Raw genomic sequence first — 21,975 nt, 5'->3', positions numbered from 1 at the left:
GAGGGGCCAATTTCTGCGCACTGGAATGTAGAATGCGTTCTTTGGTCCAGAGTGTAGAGCAAGGTAAAAGGGCCCACAGTGATCACCACCGAGCCTAATGCAAACAGGCTCATTAAGTGACCCACCTGGAAATATCTATAGGCCCTAAATGACCAATTAAACAAGTAGGCACAGTTCCTAAGATTACCAAAAAAGGGAAAATTCCGCATATCCCCATAATCCCTCACTCCGCCCTATAACTGTGGCCCCTCACCACCACCTCCTCACCTCCCAGCCGCAGTCCCTCTTTTCCTGCCCAGCCTGCTGCTCCCTTTCAGTGTATTCAATAAACTTTTCTCCCTTTTCTCTTTTTTAAAAGATTTTATTTATTTATTTATTTATTTATTTATTTATTTAGAGAGCACAGGCAGAGGGAGGGGAGAAACAGACTCCTTGCTGAGCAGGGAGCCCGACGCAGGACTCGATCCCAGGACCCTGGGATCATGACCTGAGCTGAAGGCAGATGCTTCACCGACTGAGCCACCCCGGCGCCCCAACTTTTATCTCTTTTGTTCTGCTTTGGATGGATTCTTTCACCGCTCATGCCGCCGGCCTCCACCTGATCAGAGCACCCCACATTTGGCGTCACTCCCATCCGATCGGGACACCCCACACAAAGAGATGTAGGATAGGGAACCAAATAGCACTTGACAGTGTCTGGGCTGTAGTCCAGGATAAAAGAAGTGTCAGACTCATTGGGATCCTATCAGGACTGCAAATAGTAATCCTATATAGCTCACTGGCTTTTATGCTTGGATTCTTTTGCCCAGGAGATTTTTCTGGATGCCGATCTTTAAAAAGCTAATTTTGTTGTTGTTATTAGCATTCAAGAGTCTCTTACCACATTAGTGGCACAGGTGAGAGACAAGTGGAATATATCATTATTCCACCCACTATTGCATGGCTTTGGCACCACTGTTCCCACAAAAATTACCCACGTGGCTACTTCTAGAAAGTGGCAGGGCATCACCTTGGCATTCCATTCCCCTCCTGAACCAATTCAGTTCTTGTCGTGGGCATTTCTATGATGCACTAGAATCCTCCTTGGGAAGTCTCCTAGGGTCTTCCACAATCTTATCACCTACACTGGGAGAATTCTTATGTTCACTCACCAAGATTCTCATTTGGTGACTGGCCCACGACTCTTTAAACGTGCGGACATTGCCCTGAGGTAAAAAACCAAGTTCTTCCTCCACTGTCAAGTATACTGCCCTCAACTTGGCCCCTTGCGTGAACTTACCTTTGCCTAATTTCGCTGGGTTTTTACCACCCGTAGAGCAAATGGTAGCTGACTTTTACATTGGAGTTTTTATGATACAGGACCTCTCACGGATAAACCACGAAACTTGTTTTAGAGGAAAGTCATGAGGTTTAAACTGGTCAGCAAGAGAAGTGGACAATGAATTAGTCCTAAAGCACAGATGCTATTTGGTCATGGGTGTGTTATAGCTCCTCAGAGACCCCTCTCATGACACGAATTACATTTTATTTGAGAACTTGTTGTGCAGCTTCCTCTTCATCACAATTTCTTTCTGATATCACCCATATCATATCATAGGTAGTTCAGGTCTTAATATAATTTGCTCCTCTTAAGTTATGGGGGGCTGTTTTCATTAGAGCCCAACAGCATGCTGGCAAACCGGCTCTCTAGCGCCACCATCAGGAACTTTTTGAGTAAAAAATCCCAGTGGTCGCCACAAGGCGGCAGTATCATATCTTAGTCAAAGCCTCCAATCTGCTTGTATTCTGTTGTCAGAAACTTCGAAAATTATGGGTGAATGTATTAGAATCGGAGGGTCATGGAGCATACTTGGGCCACTGCCATTATATATTTTTCATAGCTTTCCAAATAGTTCAAAAAGGTATTGTGCCTTCTTTTTATTGGCAGAGTCCTGGAAGGAGAGTTATGTATTATTTACTGTTCATAGAATAGCTCTGGTAGCCCTATGTTATGTTTAGAAATTTCAAAGATTACAGTAAGTTCTAAATTTCATCTGGATTGATGAACCATTTGGCTAGTTATATTTGCCACTACATATCTCAAATCTTTTGAGTTTCTTCCTTCAAGATAGAAATGATCATAATGTTATCAATACAATGAACTAACTTAATTTTGATGGTAATCATGTCTGAACTCAATTTCACCAACTGTGGCAGTGAGTTGGAGAGGTCAGATATCTTGGGGAAGGACCATGAACAAATATTACATTCATTCTCATGTACAAGAAAATTGTGCTTGACTTCTGAGAGTGGGATCAAGAAGACAGCATTAGCTGAAATGATCACAAAAAATCCCAGTCCCAGTTAGCATATTGAACCTCTTACAGTTTTTACAATGCCTGGCATAACAGACACTTGTTTAAATCATGGAAACTACCTTGTTTAAATCATAATAGTTAGCATGTTATTTTCAAGAGCCTTTTTTTTTTTTTTTTTTTTGTCCTGGGCCACAGAGGATTAGTAACAAGCATTAGTGGAGATTAGCTCTTATGCTCCCAATTTTTCCTTAATGAAAGGTGAGATTTTCTGTGTCCTTCCAGAATCTGACACTGCCTGATATTTACTACAAAGGAAGGTTTGGGCAATTCTCAGGTTTTCCGTTTTGCGTGTCGAATTAAAGCTACACAAAGGGCAGACTTCTCTGTCTCTTAAAAACATTTGGCTTTAAGCTGGTATGATAAGGACCATCATCACATCCATTCTAATTATATATTCAGGTAAAGTCAAGAACTGGATAGTTCTTTCTTTCCTATTTCTTCATCTTCAGCTTCATGGTGATTCTGGTGTAACCTACCCTCACATTTTCATATGCTCCAAACTTTAATTTTCGTACCTTAATATTGTCCTTCCATTCTCTTGCTGGTACATTTTGCATCATCATTCAATAATCCCCAAAAGGTATTTCACTACCCTCTGCCACTCAAAATTAATTTCATCAAACAATCTTGGACCTCCTACCTGGAGACAAATGAAGATTTCTTGACCCTCAAGTTAATCGTCCTTTTCTCCCACACCTTAATGGATAAATTAAAATCACCATTCTGTGCTAAACACTCTTCACTTCCCTATTTCCTTTTAGCATCATTGGCTTTAAACTCTCCCAGGCTGGGATAATTGGAACAGATCCGATAGGTTAGCTTAGGTGAGGAGGATGTAGGAGCCGGAGTAGGTTTCCCTCCTCTCAATTATTGCTACCAAACGTGCTACCAAACCCTTCGTAGGTCGTCCAATTTCCTGCTTCTCTCTTCCCTCTCACCCTCCCTTCTTTTTTTAAACAATCATACAAATCATTTAACCTGATTCAATGCTTATTTCCTTTGTCCTGGTTACCATTTTCACCCCAGTCCATTAGCTTAATTCTGAATAGTTTAAACTTTCTTTTCATCGGTAAAGCTCGGTACTGGTAGCTATGAGAAACAATCTGCTTCGGCGTTCTGTATATTTCCTCTTCTCCTACTAAAAGAAGCATATGGGGAACCATATACATATGAGGGGGTCCCTCTAATTACAGTGTATAGCATTTAAAATAGTTTTAGAGAAGTGCAGTACAAATCATTATACAACCAATCAGGGTTGCCACTGTCCTTAATATTTTTTTGTTCTTAATATTTTTAATGCTTCCACAGAGATAATCCATTTCACTGTTAGTGAAGGGAGTATACAATTTTCCTTCTCACTGTAAATTTGCTGCATTCCAGACCTCACACACTCCATAAGGGGGCATTGATATTTAATTTGATTCCTCTGTGGATCAAATGCTGAACACTGCAATGAGCTGTTGATTAACGGTCATGCCAAACAACCTTTCCATTAAGCAATTTCTAAAATCAACAGTGCTTGACTGTTTAGTCTGAGAATCTAAGAAAACAGGGATTCCTTAGTACTACTCAAAAATATAACCAAACACCATTACACCATAGCCTTTGTTTTCCATGTAGGTGATTTGATAGGGCCAGGTAGAAGCACACAGATTAGTTCGGAGACTTAAGTAGGGTCCCATCTTCTCCTTGAAGCCAGAATGCTAATCCCGAAGTTAACCATCATTTAGCCGGCCACATGGAAGAAGAAAACCAAAGAGAATAAGAGAGAAAGAGAGAAGGACAATCTTCCCTGAGAGACAAGAAGGGCTTAATATATCTGCCAGTTACATGCAAATGAATTAGTGGAAAATAGAAGAGGCAATCATATGCACATGACATTTTAATGTACAATGACTTTGCTTCCAATAAATGCATTTCAATCAACTTTTCAGGTTCTGACAAAACAGGTTACCATTACTTTCTCTTGGAGAAAAACATGGATAGAAGTGGCCCAACAGGCAGCATGGAGAGACAAGGAGAGAGTTCCTCTTTATACTCCCTACTCTCAGCATAGCAAATTTAAAACATAAAAGGATTATATAATTGTACTACAGGATTATCTCACTTTCAATTATACAAAGATCTTGTGTAATAATTGAAAGACCCTTGAAATAGAAGTTTGTTTCTACTTCTTAATTTGTCAAATTGGCTGTATACTTTGCCTTTCTGAGTCTTTTCATGAACAATAAAAAATATTCAATGAGGGGCGCCTGGGTGGCTCAGTCATTAAGCGTCTGCCTTCGGCTCAGGTCATGATCCCAGGGTCCTGGGATCGAGCCCCACATCAGGCTCCCTGCTCCGCGGGAAGCCTGCTTCTCCCTCTCTCACTCCCCCTGCTTGTGTTCCCTCTCTAGCTGTGTCTCTCTCTGTCAAATAAATAAATAAAATCTTTAAAAAAATATATTCAATGAGATGATCTTTACGTTCCCTGCAAGATCTGAGATTCTCTGGTTTTATTATTATAGTACATGTCCAGTTTTCATTACCAAGTTGAATGTTGGTTGCTTCTATGGAGCTTCACATGTCTAATGCTTTAATTAGCACCTTTTGAAAAAACGTTGAAGTGTGGAAAAGTTGTATTGCTGCTGCAATGTGTGTTAGCAAGGGGATGCAGGGATTATACAAATACACACTTGCATAAAATATTCCTGGAGGTATAAATAAGAAACTAATACTGGTTGCTTTTGAGAAAAGGGGCTGAGGGATCAGGAGTTGTGGGCGGGTAGGGGTGAGTTATTTCTCAGTGGAAGTTGTCCTTTGGACTTACATTCTACTCTCCCCTTGTTCTTTTCTCCTCCAACCACACTGGCCTTGCTCTTTCTCCCATTTATGAAGTATCCTCCTTTGCACTTGCGGTTCTAGTGCCTGGAATGCTCTTCCTCCAGGTACTCTTAGGTTTAGGACAAAGTCCCAACTTCTTTACTCAACATACAGAGCTCCCCTTTTTTTGCCGTGTACTAGCCATGGGCAAGTCATGAAACGTAAACCCCCTTTCCTCATCCATAAAGTAGGGCTATTGATAATTACTTCGCAGAATTAAGATTAAATGTGGGTGAAAGTGCTTTTGCAACCTTGGTGCTCTGAAAGTTACCGAAAGTACGCTGTTTCTCCCGTGAGTTCCCGGAGTTTAAGAGTAGGACACCGTTGCAATCAGCGCAAATGACCTGAGGTTTAAGGCGAGAAATACGCCCAGAGCGGCACTTTTGAGAGACCGACCTTTGGCGCTGGGCGTGCCTCCAGGTAGCCGTTGCCAGGGAAACCGTTGGGCGTCCTTAGAACCCGAGCACGCGCGCCAGCGACTCAGCGCTACCTCCTTCTAGCGTTAGCAATTGGTGGAGCTCGGGCCAATCGGAGTGGCGGGAGGGGCGGGGCGGGGGGCGGGGCGGGGGGCGGGCAGTGTCCCCGGGAAGGCGTTCCCGCGGCCTCCCTCCCCGACTTCCGGGTCGCGGTGCTTGCAGGGAGCGCTGCGGGAGTAGCGTCGTTTCCGTTGCCGGCTGTTTGCAGTTGGGGAAACCGAGGCACCTCCAGCTTCCCCCCTAGTTCTTCCGCTCCTGTGAGGTGGCTGCTGTTTCTTTTTCTCTCGCCCCGCGCTGCTTTGGTGCGGCTGCGCTGAGGGCGCGCGGGCTGGTTGAGCCCCTCGGTGTCCTAAGGAAAACCGTGGGGTGCCCAGGCCGGTGGGGCTTTGTGCGAGCCGTACTTTCCCACCCGCGGGCAGCGCGCGACTTGGGCTCGGCCGGGCTCCGGAAGGGGGGCTCCGCGCAGCGACTCCCCGGCGTCTGGGGAGCTCAGGCGCCTCGAGGCTTGCGTTCCCCGCGCTCGGCAGTTCTTGTTTCTTTTGTCCCATGGAGCGCGGACTGCCGATCTCTGACGATGGGCGTTGCTTCCGCACCGACCTGCGGGCATTTCAAATTTGACAGTCCCTCAGGCCGTAGTCTAGAGATGATGTATCTATGGGAATGTTGAAGGCAGAAAGGAGATGAAGCATTTTTATTTTAAAATAACTTCTCACTTGTATTCCCCCCAACCCCCCTCATTTAGGAGTTCAGGATTTTTCTAATGGCGTAAAGATTCAGTTTTGTCGAGGGTGTAGCTTATTACTCTTCTTAGTATTTCTGCCCTTCACCTCTTGAATGGAAAATCAGTTTTTAGCCAGGGTGTGATCTACTCTGTTCAACTTTTATACTTCAATTTGTAAGCCATATGTCGTGTTTTCATTTGCTGGAATCTCCTGACTGTGGGACAGATGTAACTGGAATTAAACATAGGGGTTAAAAGAGCTCTTCATTATACAAACCGTTCAGATGTATGGCATATTTAATTGTTGCTAAGTTGGGTCTCTTTTGTTCTTAAACTGTTGAGCCCCATTCTCAAAGATGAGAACATAGGGAACTGAGAAGTTGAATCTGAGTAGGTAGTTTGATTTTTACAGTTAATTCCTAAAAAGTGGTAAATTGACCATTTGACCATCCATTATTTAACTGATCTAAATGGTATTTATTACACCTGTCATTGTTTTCTTACATGCCTAAATACTACTACAAAATAGACCCAGTGGAATAACATGGTAGATATAATTTGGGATTTGATAAGTCGAAGTAACTATTTTTTTTCCCATTTTTAAATCTAATTTAAGGTCATTAAGTCTGTCATATATTTCCTTCTCCAGGAAAAAAAAAAATGTTTATTTCTTTGTGGGAGTTCTTCTATGGGCACTTTTTTCGATTTTGGATGAAATGGCTCTTACGACAGATGACTGGAAAATGTGAATTGCAGCGAATTTTTGATACCTATGTAGGTGCACAAAGGACACACAGGATAGGTAATGTTATTTGAAAAAGAATAAATCAATTTTAACTCTGAATGAATGTTTTTTCTTAATATTGATAGTGACAGATGTACTCATTGTGTATCCTGATCCAGAAACTTAAATTTAGTTTTTTAATCTTTGAAATCCAGCTTTAAATGATTCCAACTCTAAAACTATGATTTTATAGAAAAAGAATCATAATTTAGTTCCACGTCTGTGCAAAGAATGATCTTCTGTGGCTCCTGAAATTCATCAGTTGTACCTTATAGTTGCAACCTATTTTCCAGAGAAAAATCTCTATACTTCTATGTCCTTTGAAATTTTCACTTAAGTGATAGGGAAGAGTATCTGAATCTAGATCAATTTTTATAGTCAGCACTTTCATCAGTCTTTTAGTCTCTTAGGTAATTCATGAAAGAACAGTAATAGGTATGTAGTGATCCCTGGGAAAGATTATTACATCAGAGTCTGCACTGTCCAGTGTTAGCCAGTAGCCACATGTGGCTACTGAGCCCTTGAAATGTGATTAGTCTGAATTGAGATGTGCCGAAATATAAAATGTACCCTGGGTTTCCAAGACTTTATATGAAAAAGGAATATAGAAATACCTCATTAATAATTGTTTATATTCATTATATGTTGATAATATTTTTGATGTATTGGGTTAAAATATATAAATTTTATGTGTTTCTTTTATTCTAATGTGGCTACTAGAAAATTTTAAAGTACACACATTGTTCACATTTTGGCTTGCATTATATTTCTTTGGAACAGTAGTTTTACTACTTTTTACCTTCTAAATTTCATCAGCTTTCCGTGCTTAATTGAAAATATTGCTTTAAATTAGAACACAGAGGAGTGAGAAATGTGGTTGAGGTAATTACTCTTTGACCAGAGTAAGGAAGACCAGGGATTGGCTACAGTTCACGTTCACTGTGTTAAATGGAAAATCATGACTTAACTAAATCCTCCTTTGTGTTGAACAAGTGTACTTCAACTAAGTGAGATCTGGGGAGTGGGTGTTGGTATCCAAGGCAACATGGGAAGAATGAGAGATATAAGGAGGGAGTAAGCCTCAGGGCAGCTGGATGATTGAAGTTTAATTACTTCCCTAGTTTTTTTTTTCACACCTTTGTGGCTGACTTCAATTACTGCCTGCTCTTTTGATTTGCCCTTTTGGCTGCTCTAAGAACAAAGTACCTCTTGATAAGAAATCTTAGAAGTAATGGTTTATGTTTTGTACTATGGGGGAAGAACATATTAAGGCATTAATTTGTGGCAAAACCATTTTTCTTGAATTTCTCAAATTGCTGAGAATAAAGAGACTTAGTAAATGTGCCAGAAAAAAATGTTTAAATAGTCTAGTAAAAATGCTCTAGTCATTCTTGAAACAGAAGACAAGAATGGAGAAACTGCTTTTCTCTTTGTCTGGTTAGAAGATAGTTGGCCTTATAATCTAAGTCATTACGTTTTTGCCCCTTTGTTGTATGATTCAGTCACTGGCTCCTCAAATCCAAATGCTTACTCCGTGAGGCCAACAAATGAAGAAAATGTAGTAGATAGCACTTTCCTTGTATGTTCTTTAGATGAGTTTCTGGAACCTAAGCTATTGTGAGGCAGCCATGAATGAATATGCAGTGGTTAGTAGACACTTGGGGGTTTGCACAGAAACATGACCCTGGGGAAATTAGGATGGTCTCACCTCTTTGGCTCTGGTGTGTTGCATCAGGTTGAGGATCTTGGAATCATATCTAGTTCTCCGTACTGTGAGGATAACATTTAAAAATGTTTGCTGTGTTACACATGTAGAAATTATATCTTCTAGAGCTACTAACTTATTACTGGCTTGATATTTATATTATTTGTTTATGGAATAACTCACAAACAACATTTAAGTGGTAACCTTCTTTTTTCTTTTTTTCTTTATTTCAGAAAATTCCTTGACATACTCCAAGAATAAGGTAGGATTATATCAAGGTGGTAATTCTAGAAAACTTAACCTGGAGATACTTTTTCTTTAAAAGAATGCGTCAGTTTTAGAATTAATGATTTTTAATGTTCTACTAGAAGAATCTTTGCTGTAGAGTATTAACGTGAAATGTCCTACTTTAAAAGTATTATTTTTGAAACATTTTCTGTGTGTGTGTTAGTGTGCTACTCGTGCACAAAGAAGGTATTTGAATAATTTGTCCTTCGCTGAGGTTTTGTTTTTTTATTTTGCCTCAAAACTTGATGGCCTTTGGGAAAGCAGGTTCTTAAGGGAAAACCTCATAAACTGTGTCCTTCAGATAGATTCTTATTTGAGAGAATTTTGAATAGTTACTAAAAAAACAAACAAACCCTGAATCACATGCCTTTTGATCCAAAATAAGTCATACCTCATGCTATTTGTTAGCTTTTGCTGTGTAACAAACTTATAAAATCTCAGGGGCATATATAAGAAGACATTGTTTATTTCTTGCCTATGGTCTTTGAGCCAACTGGAGAGATTCTTCTTCAAGTTGGTCCCAAGTTCAGGTCTGTTCCAGTTGTGTCATTATGGAACCCAGGTTGAAAAGGTAGCGGGTACTTGGAGAATGTTCTACAGTAGATCATTGAATGTCCAACCACACAGACATATTTTTTACGTTTCCTCCTGTTATGTCCATTAACATCCCATTAGCTAAAGTAAGTTCCACAGCCAGCCCAAGTCAAGGAGTAGAGAAATATACTGTGCCCACTACAAAGCCATGGTAAGCATGTGAGTATATAATTCAATTATAGGGGAATGAAAAATTGGAACCAGTGATTCAATCTGTTACATCAATCTGTGACATCTGTAGTAGTTCACAATTTTCTCTCTCTCTCTGTATATATAGATTATTTGGTATGGCAAAGGTAGAGTATGGGTCATCCAGGTCATTGTTTAAAATCCCATAGTAGATTACAGCCAGCATTAAACAAAACAAAAGAAATAGAATAGAAAATAATCAGATAACACTGGTTATAATAAGGTTAAATATTGTTTTATGAAGTTTTAATTTTAGTTATCTGTGTATGCATCTATTTATATTTTAGATATCCATAGGTATGTTTGTACTTGGTCATGATGTACAATGTGGGTAAAAAATAGAATCAAAAACTGTTGATTTGCTATTGTCTAGTGATACTGATAGGAGTAACTAATTCATGCAAAGTGGGCATTGTTGAATGTTGCAAGCATATCAGTTATGTTCTGGGGAGTGACCAGTAAAATAAGTGCCTTATTGATTCAGTTAACAGTCTTTTTTTATGAATGGTCAAGGTAAGAATAACTCATATACATGAGTATATATTGGGGGAACAGGAGTCTGGAGTCCTTTTGTTCAGAATCCTAGAGAGTGATTAATATTCTTGTTGGTTTTTTTTTAATAAGAATGTAGGGATCTAAAAAGTTAATAAGTTGCTGGTTCTAAAAATTTATTCACCCATATAGTTCCTTCCATTAATTGAAACTTAGGATGCAGTGTCACCAAGTAACAATATCATAAATTGTGGAAGAACCTCTAGAGAAGTTCTGAAACTAGCAGCTCAGTGTCACAGCTATCTGTGTAACTGTTGTTACTGCAACTGATTGTAACAACAGTTTTGGTCACAGATTTTACTAATGGGATTTTATGTGTGGTATAATTATGCCAAATTTAAGTGGGATCATACATAAGATGTTGCTTTTGAAGAACTCCAGTGCCTTGGTCAAAATCCTTGACCAAAGATTTGAATGGTGCTATATGTTCAATATTCCACAGGGTCTTTGGGATACACAAAAGAAATAAAGAGCAGTGTTGAATGTAATTATGAATAGGCATTTAGAGAAGGTATAGATAAACTTTATTGGGAACTTTAAGGTCGAGGTAATGAGTTAAAGAAAAATACAGTGTTTATTCTTTTTTATCTGATTTACTGACTACAAAAGCCCACTTGAAAAGTAAACATTAAAATTGTATTGGTAACAATTTTATTGGGATGCCTGGGTGGCTCAGTCGGTTAAGCATCTGCCTTCAGCTCAGGTCATGATCCTGGAGTCCCGGGATCGAGTCCCGCATCGGGCTCCCTGCTCAGCGAGGAGCCTGCTTCTCCCTCTGACCCTCCTCCCTCTCATGCTCTCTGTCTCTCATTCTCTCTCTCTCAAATAAATAAATAAAATCTTTAAAAAAAAAAAGAAAGAAAGAAAAATAGCCACATGATTGTTTTAGGATTATGGATATTAATATGAAAGCAGTCTAAAAGAATGCCTAGTACATGATAGGTTATGCAACAAATAGTAGTTGTTAGTAATATTAATGATGATGGGATTAAACCAATATATTCTACAAGATTTTTAGAAGTTTAAAATATTCATGAACACTTCTTAGGTATTTAAATACTTAACATTACTGATAATTGCTGTGAATAATAGTGATTTTAATCTATTAAGGCCGATTCCTTAAGGCAGTGATAGTATGATCCTACTGGGTTGTGAACTATTTCATAGTGGAAATTCTTTGATTGTTAAACATTGAGTCTCGTTTACTTGTATTTTAGGCTAAGGACTACTTATTAATCTATATTAAGGGTTACTAAACTTTAGGATTTATAAATGAAAATGTAAACCGTATTAGAATTTGAGCAGTCGAATTCAGTATTGTGCTAACAAGTCTGGCTGCTGTGCAGTGTATGGTAATGTTGCAAAGCTCCACAGTCCTAATGCATATACAGGTATTTGAAACTGAGGGAAAGAACACTTTGTCAATCTAATAGTGTTTTTGACTGGCTGTGCTTTTCAATTTGCAGCTGCTATCTTAGCTTTTAAATAATAACATTCTAGCTGTTGAATAATAAATTAGTTTTATGGCATCAGTTTAGTTGTCTGTGGGTCGATGGTATGGCATAGTGATGTACATTTGCATTTTTTTTTGTCTTTAATTTTGCAAAAGCTAGACTTTGTAAGTACCTAACCTTTAAGTATATAACCACATAGGCGTTGTGGTTCACAAATGAAACATTCATACTCTGTATGTATAATCTCCGCAAATTTACTTGCTTAGTGAAACTCACATTTGACATTTACTTCCTAGGAATATGTGTTAATCATGTAATTTGTAACCTATTCTCAAGGTAGGTGTGATAAAAAAAAGACTATTTTACTTTTATGTTCACCAAGTGGTGTTTTATAATAAAATAAAATACATAAGCACATATAATTTTTTTACAAAGTATATGATAAGTGATTCATATTTGTTGTTCTCTTATTCTTTATTATCACCTGCGTTTTCTTTAGTAAAAAGTAAATGACATTGGGAAAATAGTCTTTGGGTGCATACATGGTTTGAGATTAAAAAAGAAAGTAGAATTGCTGACTTTAGAAACTCTCTAAGTACTATATATTCCAGTATTGAATATACCTTCGAAATGAACTTAGAAAATGCTGTAATGGTTTATATTTATCCTCCATCCAGGCTGCTATTTTATTTTTGATGAGGAAACAAAGACCTAACAAAAAGTTAGAGAATTAGCCAGAGACTGACAGATGGATAAAAAAGTAAGACCCAGTTAACTGAATGTTGTTTCAAGAAATATACTCTAAACATAGATACAAACAAATAGAAAGCAAAAGGATACACCATGCAAACAATTAAGAATAAAAAAGCTGTTGTGTCTTTGTTTCAGAAAACATGAACTTGGAATATTATCAGTGACTGAATTTTTTTTATAATGATAAAAAGGGTTTATTTATCAAGAAAATAAAACAATATTAAAAGTATATGCACTTATTAACAAAGCTGCCAAATACTTGAAGCAAAAATTAACTCAACCTAAAGAGAGAAATATGTGAATCCCCCGTTGTAGTTGAAAATTTTAATACACTTCTCTCAATAATTGAAGACCAAAAAAATCAGAAGGGATGTATACCATTTGAACAATACTTTTACAAACAATACTTTGAACAATACTTTGTCTTGACCCAAATGACATTTATAGAATGCTACCCCCAACAAAAGCAATATGCACATTCTCAAGTACACATGGAACATTCATAAAGGTATGTCAATATATGGGTCTTTAAGTCTCAAATTTCAAAGGTTTGAACTTACACAGAGTATGTTCTCTGTCCCCCACAGTACTAACTTAGAAATAAGAAAAGTGTGACATCTAGAAAATCCCCAAATATCTGGAAATTAAAAATTTAACTCATGGATCAGAAAAGAACTCACAAGGGAAATTTAAAAAAAAATTGACTTGATTGATGTCTAAGGCCTCAAATCAATGATCTGTGTTTACACTTTAAACCAGAAAAGAGCAAATTAAACCCTAAGTAAGTAAAAGAAAGGATATAATAGAAAGAAGATAAATTAGCAAAATGGTAAACAGACAAAAATAGGAAATAACAAACTCAAAAGTTGATTCTTTGAAAAGATTTGATTCTTAGTGATATTAATAACCCCCTAGCAACACTGATCAAGAAAGAGAAAACCCAAATTACCAATATCAGGAATGATAGAGGAGGTGTCAGACCACAATCATTAAAAGTATTAGGGGATACTGTGAATCATTTTATGCCAAGAAGTTCTGTAGCCTAGATGAAAGGGACAAAGTCCTTGAAAAATACAATTTATCAAAACAAAACGAAATTTAAAAATATAAATAGCCATATACCTAATAAATGGAATTTGTAATTAAAAAATTTTGCACCAAAAACCCTTCTTTACTAGTGAACTCTTAATCAAACATTAAGAAGAAATCATACCACTATTACATAAACTCCCAGAACATCAAGTAGAAAAAACACATTTTGTGAAGCCAGTATAACCCACTAAAACCAGACAAGGACAATATAATAAATGAAAATTATAAATCATCCTTCATGAACACAGATGCAAAGAGTCTTCATTAGCAAATTGATCCCAGTAATCTATAAAAAGGTTAATACATCACGATTGAGTCTTCAAAGTCAATGAATGTAACTCACCACATTAACAAAGTAAATGAGAAGAATAAGATCATTGCAATAGATACTGAAAAACTATTTTGACAGAACTCAGTACCCATTCATGATTAAAAACTAAGCTAGGAATAGAAGGAATTTCTTCATCCTAATAAAGGCCATCGGTAGAAAACATGCAGCTAACATGATATATAATACTGAAATATTGAATGCTCCCACATTGAATTGGGAACAAAGCAAAGATGGTTGCCCTCTGATTTTTTTTTTTTTTCAGCATTGTGCTGGAGGTCTTAGGTAGTCCAATAAGGAAAAGAAATCTAAAATACAATGATTGAAAAGAAAGAAAACTGTTCATTAACAGATGACACAGTTTGTGAGTGCAGAGAACCCTAAGAAGTCTACAAAAACTACTAGCATTATTAATATATGAATTTAGCGATGTCTCAGGACACAGCATGCTTCTGTAAGTTAGCAACAAGCTTTTAGAAAACAAGATAAAAGAACAATACCACTTACAGTAGCATTCAGAAACATAAAATATTCAATGATTAACGAAAGCCACACAGGACTTCTACACTAAAACTCCTTTTCCTAAGATAAGTAAAAAATGGAAAGATACAGGTGGTAGTCATCAATAGGAAGACTCAGTATTGTTAAGATGTTAATTCCCAAATTAACCTATAGATTCAATGCAATTCCAGTCAAAATCCCAGCAAGCTATTTTTGAAGAAAGTGACAAGATCATTCTAAAGTTTATACAGAAACGTAATGTACCTAGTATAGCCCAAGTAATCTATTAAAAGAACAAAGTTGGGGCGCCTGTAGGTGAAGCATCTGCCTTCAGCTCAGATAATGATCCCAGAATCCTGGGATCGAGTCCCACATCAGGCTCCCTGCTCAGCAGGGAGTCGGCGTATCCCTCTGCCTGCTGCTCTGCCTCCCCACCCCGCTTATGCTTTCTCTTGCATGCTCTCTCTCAAATAAATAAAATCTTAAAAATAAAAAAATAAAGAGTGATAAGAGTAGTGTCTATAGGAAAAGTATTTGCTGAGAGACTAGACAGTATTTTTTTTTTTTTAAGATTTTATTTATTTATTTGACATAGACACAGCGAGAGAGGGAACACAAGCAGGGGGAGTGGGAGAGGGAGAAGCAGGCTTCCCGCTGAGCAGGGAGCCGATGCGGGGCTCAATCCCAGGACCCTGGGATCATGACCTGAGCCAAAGGCAGACGCTTAATGACTGAGCCACCCAGGCGCCCCTAGACATTATTTCTAATGTGAACTCTGTCTCTAAGTTTATTTGGCCTTGAGCTAGTTCACTCAATCCGTTATTCATTCATTCATAAGAGTATGCAAGAGAGACAAAGCCTGGTGTCGAATCTGTAAAAGTAAGCATACAGTATCCTAAGTGCTCTCTCACTGAGTATGAGCATAAAAGGGAGTAGCCAACTCCGTGGCTGAGGAAGCCTTCACAAAAGGAGGTGATATTTGACTAGGTTTTTCATGTTTCAGGAAGCAAAAGGTTTCTGTCTATGGTAAAGGTACCCCTTTCATTAGCGCTGGGTTTTAAGGTTCAGGACCTTTCCTGTAGCCATATTACCTCAGGATTTGACCAATTAGACCTTGTTGACCATATGTGTATCCTTACCAACTGTTAAGTCTTTGATCATTTTCCTTCTCACTTTTTCATTTACTTTGAGGAGTCTTCTTTTTGTTTCCTTCCTTTTCTTCCTTCTTTTAAATAATCGTATGCATTGCTGAAACAAAAGTTTGCCTTTCTTAAGGTTTTTATCTGTTAAGTATCTCCGTTTAACAGTTATTTGTCAATTATCTTTTTTTATTATTATTATTATGTTATGTTAGTCACCATACAATACATCATTGGTTTTTGATGTGGTGATCCACGATCCATTGTTTTCGTATAACACCCAGTGCTCCATGCAGTACTTGCCCTCCTTAATACCCATCACCGGGCTAACCAATCCCCCCTACCCCCTCCCCTCTAAAACCCTGTTTGTTTCTCAGAGTCCATAGTCTCTCATGGTTCATCTCTCAATTATCTTTTACACACAGGATATGAAAAGATGAACTAGATACAATCTCTGTGCTCAAAGAATTTTCCACTTAATATATAAAAGTAACTAATTTAGAAAGTAGAAAGCATCATAAAACGGTTATAGATAAATTACTATGGGGATTCCAAGAGAGGAGAGGTTAATTCCACTTGAATAGAATCAGGGAAAGCTTCTTGGACCTGGTATGTGAGCTAGCTTAAAAATGGGCAGCATTGATATGTTTAGTGATTGGGAAGGAACATTCCAGAAAAAAGGCCCAAGAGATGCAGAGGCATAACTTCAGGTATGATGAGAATATTTTGCCTGGGGCTATAAGAGATACCAGAGAGGATTTTGTTGGTAGTCTACAGAGGGATCAGAGTTAAAGAAACTTTTTAAGGGTAAAAAAAAGTCCTGAACTTGCTTGTTTGTTGAAAGAAGGATCCAGTGGACATTTATAGGGCATATAATGTAAGAAATCTGTTTTATGTGAATAGAAAAAAGACTAAGGATATTGGTTACCAGTGACTGTCTCTGGTGGTGGCAAATAATTACAAGAATATTTGAGTTCTCTTCTTTTTGCTCTTCTGCATTTAAAAGGTTTTTTGACTTCTGCACTAAAATTTTTGTACATGTATATGTAATTTAAAAATTTTATAAAAAGTATCTGCTTCACACGCCCACTATGGTGGGAGCTCATATGTTAAGAACTTATCAGTTGAGACCCTGTTGATTCTCAGTTGAGGAAGCCTTCTTCACATCATGCTGCTTCTCTTTTATGTATTTATGTACGCATGCATGTATGTAGGTATGTATGTATGATTTTAGCTCTGGTGAAACAAATTTGGTTTCATTTTGCATTGTATGTTGACTAAATACCCAAAACTTAGTGTTCTGTTTCAGCTCTAAGAGATTTTCCTCATTCTGTTTTCTTTCACATAAATAGGTTTTACAGAAAGCAACTCTTGTTGTCCAGAGTGAAGTGGACAAATGTGTGGAAGATATAATGAAGGAAAAGAATATTAACCCTGAGAAGGATGCCAGGTATGTTGTTTTTATGGTCTACTTTTATTGTGAGGTGTGGAGATCACACACAGTTAATTGTAAAACATTGGAGCTGCAGGGGTTTTAGAGCTCATCCAGTTCAACCCTCTCACTTCTCTAAGATGAGGAATTGAGGAAATGCTTTCTCGATAGACAGAAAAAACGCAAGCTATGGAAGGCATTACTTTATTGTGATAAGAAGGTATGATTTTTAGAAATAATAACTTTCTCATTTTCAGTTTTAAAATCTGTATGAAGGCGTGCTTACTGCAGATATCTGGTTATAAACAGCTCTATTTGGATGTAGAAAGTGTGAGGAAAAGCCCATATGATTCTGATAACCTCCAACATGAAAAGCTGCTTCTCAAGGTAAATTTTTGTTTTCTGTATTTGAGCTAGTAAAGTCTGTGTGCAAATTCTAGAGGCTTATACAGTCATCCAGTTTCTTTGCCCCTTATTGTTGGTGAAAGATGTGCCTATTTTTGTAATTTTCTGATAAGCCTTATTAAAATATATTCACATAAATTTTATTTTAATGCCTTTAATTCTGAAATAAATTATAAACTTATTAATAGAGGGATCTTTTCAACTAATGAGTCCACAAGCTTCAGACATTCCCCCTACTTCTTATATAAATCACCCGTATAAGTTAGGCATTTTTTTCAGCTTACTTTCAAATTGTAAACCTGACTGTCCCCTTTTCATATTATTATGTCAAATATTTTGGGATTTACAGAATGTGAATTGCCAAATAATGCCACCATACATTGAAAATTAAGAAAGTAATGAAATTTACTTCGAATTTTCCTAATTCTTATTTATAAAGTATAAATACATAAGGCCAGTGAGAGGCCAAAGTAGAGATTATTAAACCCGGAGTAAGCTTTCCAGATCATCTAGTCTGCCACCTTCATTTTAGTTTTAGGGATGAGGATTCTAAGGCCCAGAGGAGATGAAGTAATTTGCTTTTGGGCCAATTTCATTTTTAAATGGTTAAAGTCAAAGAACATAGCACATTGTACTTGGAGTTAGGAGTTTGTTATATCTAAAAATGCTGTGGGGCGCCTGGGTGGCTCAGTTGGTTAAGCGACTGCCTTCAGCTCAGGTCATGATCCTGGAGTCCCGGGATCGAGTCCCTCATTGGGCTCCCTGTTCGGCAGGGAGTCTGCTTCTCCCTCTGACCCTCCCCCCTCTCATGCTCTCTCTATCTCATTCTCTCTCTCAAATAAATAAATAAAATCTTTAAAATAAATAAGTAAATAAAAATAAATAAATAAAAATGCTGTGGAAAGAGACATCGATAATATCTAAGTAGCAGATAATATCTATGTAACAGATAATATCTAAGTAAACAGACAAGTTTTTAAAAAAACACCTTTTTTTCTGAGAAAGTATATACACTTCACCTTCTTTTAAAATTAAAAATAAAACTTGATTTTGTAAAATGAGGATAATGAGAAAACGTACCTCAAAGGGCTGTTGGTGTAGACTGAACCTTTATATTTAAAAGGTTTTAGAATGGTGCCTGGCACTCACTGGGGGTTGGCCACCATTTATATCTTCATTGTTATCATTATTCCCGTAACTCCTGACTCTTTCTGCACATTACCTTCCCTTTAGAAGGGGTAAGATACATATCCTAGCATTTTAGTCAAGGGAATTTTTATCTTGTTGATTCATTATGAGACTCAGTTTTAAAGGTAAGAGAGCCAGTTGCCGACGGTGAATCACTCAGCCACTGCATATACTCTGCAGTCTCCGTGGGTAAAGAGCTAAGTAGGTACATGTTTCTTTAAGTGTAGTTTAAGGACCACCTTCACTACAGCTAACCAGTGTCTTAATACTTAGAATTTAAAGTTCCACTTTGGCCCCATGAAATCAGAATCTCCAGGGGTAGAACCCAGAAATTTGATATTTATGCATATTAAATTTGACTATTACTGGTTTTATTGTGTCTCTCTCTCCACATCACTGAGGCTTTATCACTGGCATAATCAAACCCCTTGCTGAACCCATGGAGAGACACTGATGTGTTAGTAAAAAGAGAAGGGACCAGATAAAAACCCAATCTAATGATTGGATTAGCTTCAGGGCCAGAGTCCTGACCCTGTCTTAAAGTAAGGTCACAAGTCTTCACATTTTATTTTAGGTGACAGGATACTCCTTTCATTAGGAGTCCTTTACTCAACAATGCCTGAAATGGTAGTGAAATGGAAAAAAACATGCAAGTATTTCTGTTCTGCAAATATTTACAAACTTTTTAAACAACTTTTGTAAGTCTGCTTTGTTTGATGACTTGTGGTGTTGAATTTAGAAAATGATTAAATTTTTTAAACTTTGTTTTGCGTTGGTTAGTTTGTTGCTAATATTTGATTGCTGTTCTTAAGTGCTCAGTCTTAAGGAACATATTTACTTAAAACCAAGCCATATTATTTTTTTCTTTTAAAATTATGAAAATTCGTAAAATATGATCGTACAGATTGAAATGCTGTCAGTCTTATTTCTTCATGATTCCCTCCGTTTCCCTTCTTCTGTTTAGGGACCGATCACCCACCATTAGAGTGGAGCCTATTTAAGTATGTAGTGTTTGAGCGAAGGACCAAGTACCTAACACTGTTTTGTTTTGTTTTTTTCTTAAGGAGGCAGTTTACCAGTCCTGGTATATATATATATATGTGTATATATGTATATACACATATATATATATATGTGTGTGTGTATATGTACATATATATATTACTTTAGTAAATAAAGATACCTCATTGTTTTAGATTTCTGTGTACTTGTCACTTTTTTCAAATCTATTCTTAATATCAGTCTTTTAAATTGGAATAAGTATGCTAAATTTTTTAGGATAATTGATAAGTTCTCTAAATATAGTCTTTGTTGAACCCCTATGATTTATCTACTAAAGCTGTTTAATTGAAAGCATTCAACTTACTTGTATGTCAGCTATGAGAAGAAAAATGTCTTAGTAAATTAAGAACATCGCTATTATTTGTAATATGGAAGTATGTTTGTACAGCTTTGGAATCTTCTAATGCCCACGAAAAAGTTGAAGGCTAGAATCTCCAAGCAGTGGGCTGACATTGGTTTCCAGGGTGATGATCCCAAAACTGACTTCAGAGGCATGGGCATACTTGGATTAATCAATCTTGTGTAAGTCAAATAAATTTTTTCTTCTTCTCTAAATGAAATGACCTGTAACCTCCAATATTGTTAAATTCTAATAAGAATTGATCTAGTCGTTTCACACTATCTCTGAATTTTAATAGCTACAGTGCTTAAAGTATTTACTAATGTGCTGGCAACAATATGAAGACATTGGAAACATATTTTGTGTGTGTGTGTGATTACTTACTGATATCTTTCTTCTTCCTTTCTCTTTCTGATACCTCTTAAAGAATCATGTATACTCTTTTCTTATTTGTTTTATCTTCTTGCCTCTTCTCTCTTGGCTTTCTAATTACATTTTGGGAAATATAACTTGATACTAATAACGTCTCTTCACACTTTTCAACATCTGTGATAAGTGATCTAAAGCCCTTTTCAGAGCCTATATGAACTCTCTCTTTTTTTTTCTCCTTTAATACTTATGCTTGGGCACATATGTGAAATCCCAAAATATGTAAATAAAATCAGAATTGATGGCCAAAACTATTCTAGAAAGTAAACTAAAAGATTAGTATGGATGTGGATATGCAAATTAAAAGATTTCAGTGTTACTGTCTGTCCTTGAATTGTGATTTATAGACCATAAAATGCCTAGAATGGGAAACCTAACCATTAGCAAAGTTTGGATAATTGTTACTGTGAAAAAATTAGTCCTAAAACTGTGCTAAATATTAATATTGAGAATAACTAGGTCTGTCTGGATAAAGCTATTTTGGTGGAAAATAGAAGATACAGTAGGGTTTCAATATCTCTAATTTTTTCCAGTCATAAAAGTACTTAATTTTCTGTAATACCTAAATTTTATAAGTATGAAGATTATAAAGATTCCCTGTAAGTATAGCTGCCAAAGATACAACACAATACAAAAATAATTACAGGGGCGCCTGGGTGGCTGAGTCAGTTAAGGGTCTGACTTCGGCTCAGGTCATGATCCCAGGGTCCTGGGATCAAGCCCAGCATTGGTCTCCTTGCTCAGAGGGGAGCCTGCTTCTTCCTCTCCCCCTCCCCTCACTCGTGCACTCTCTCTCTCAAATAAATAAATATAGTCTTAAAAAATTAAAAATAATAATTACAAAAAATGAGATTGCCTGTTTTCTACTTTGATAAACTTCCAGTTGGTATTGAAATAGAATAAATGCAGTTTGTTTCCACTTGGAAAAATTACAAAATATTTTAAAATTCATTGTTTTTCAGAACACATAGTATCTTTGTTCTTAGCCTTTAGAGACCATCTTTCTTCTTGGTACTTGCAAACTACACAGATATTTGAACCTCATGGATACCCCTTCATTCATGAGTGATCCTTCAGTCATGGACTTCTAAATTAACAACCCTTGTTTTAATGGGTTGAAAATTAGCCAGTAAAGAAAAATCGAAGTCTATGGTATTAATCTATAGAAGGAAAATGGGAAAACTTGGTTAGAAATTTCTATGCTTTATGAAAATTTCAATGATTGTGACTTCTAAAATTTAAATGAGCCATGGAAATCCACTTTTTATTCTACTTCTTATCCTTATACAAACACCCAGTCATTCATCATATACGTATATGTGCC

The 21,975-nt window shown here is 37.0% G+C and overlaps 1 protein-coding gene across 1 annotated transcript in view; it reads left to right on the top strand.

Moving 5' to 3' along the window:
* The first annotated feature begins 5,856 nt into the window (after window positions 1-5,856).
* The window catches only part of ELMOD2 (ELMO domain containing 2), a 37,230-nt gene continuing 21,111 nt past the window's right edge, over window positions 5,857-21,975 (top strand). The window contains exons 1-6 of the mRNA XM_035023022.1: window positions 5,857-5,958; window positions 7,068-7,218; window positions 9,139-9,167; window positions 17,148-17,245; window positions 17,485-17,614; window positions 20,271-20,404. Of these exons, the coding sequence (XP_034878913.1) occupies window positions 7,077-7,218; window positions 9,139-9,167; window positions 17,148-17,245; window positions 17,485-17,614; window positions 20,271-20,404 (533 nt within the window). The 5' untranslated portion in view covers window positions 5,857-5,958; window positions 7,068-7,076. The remainder of the gene's footprint in view (window positions 5,959-7,067; window positions 7,219-9,138; window positions 9,168-17,147; window positions 17,246-17,484; window positions 17,615-20,270; window positions 20,405-21,975) is intronic.

This window comes from Mirounga leonina, unplaced genomic scaffold, assembly GCF_011800145.1.
Source record: "Mirounga leonina isolate KUSES-001 unplaced genomic scaffold, KU_Mleo_1.0 Mir_176, whole genome shotgun sequence".
In the NCBI taxonomy this organism is placed as follows: Eukaryota; Metazoa; Chordata; class Mammalia; order Carnivora; family Phocidae; genus Mirounga; species Mirounga leonina.
Note: the sequence above shows the minus strand (reverse complement) of the source record. Positions and strands in the feature narration are given on the sequence as shown.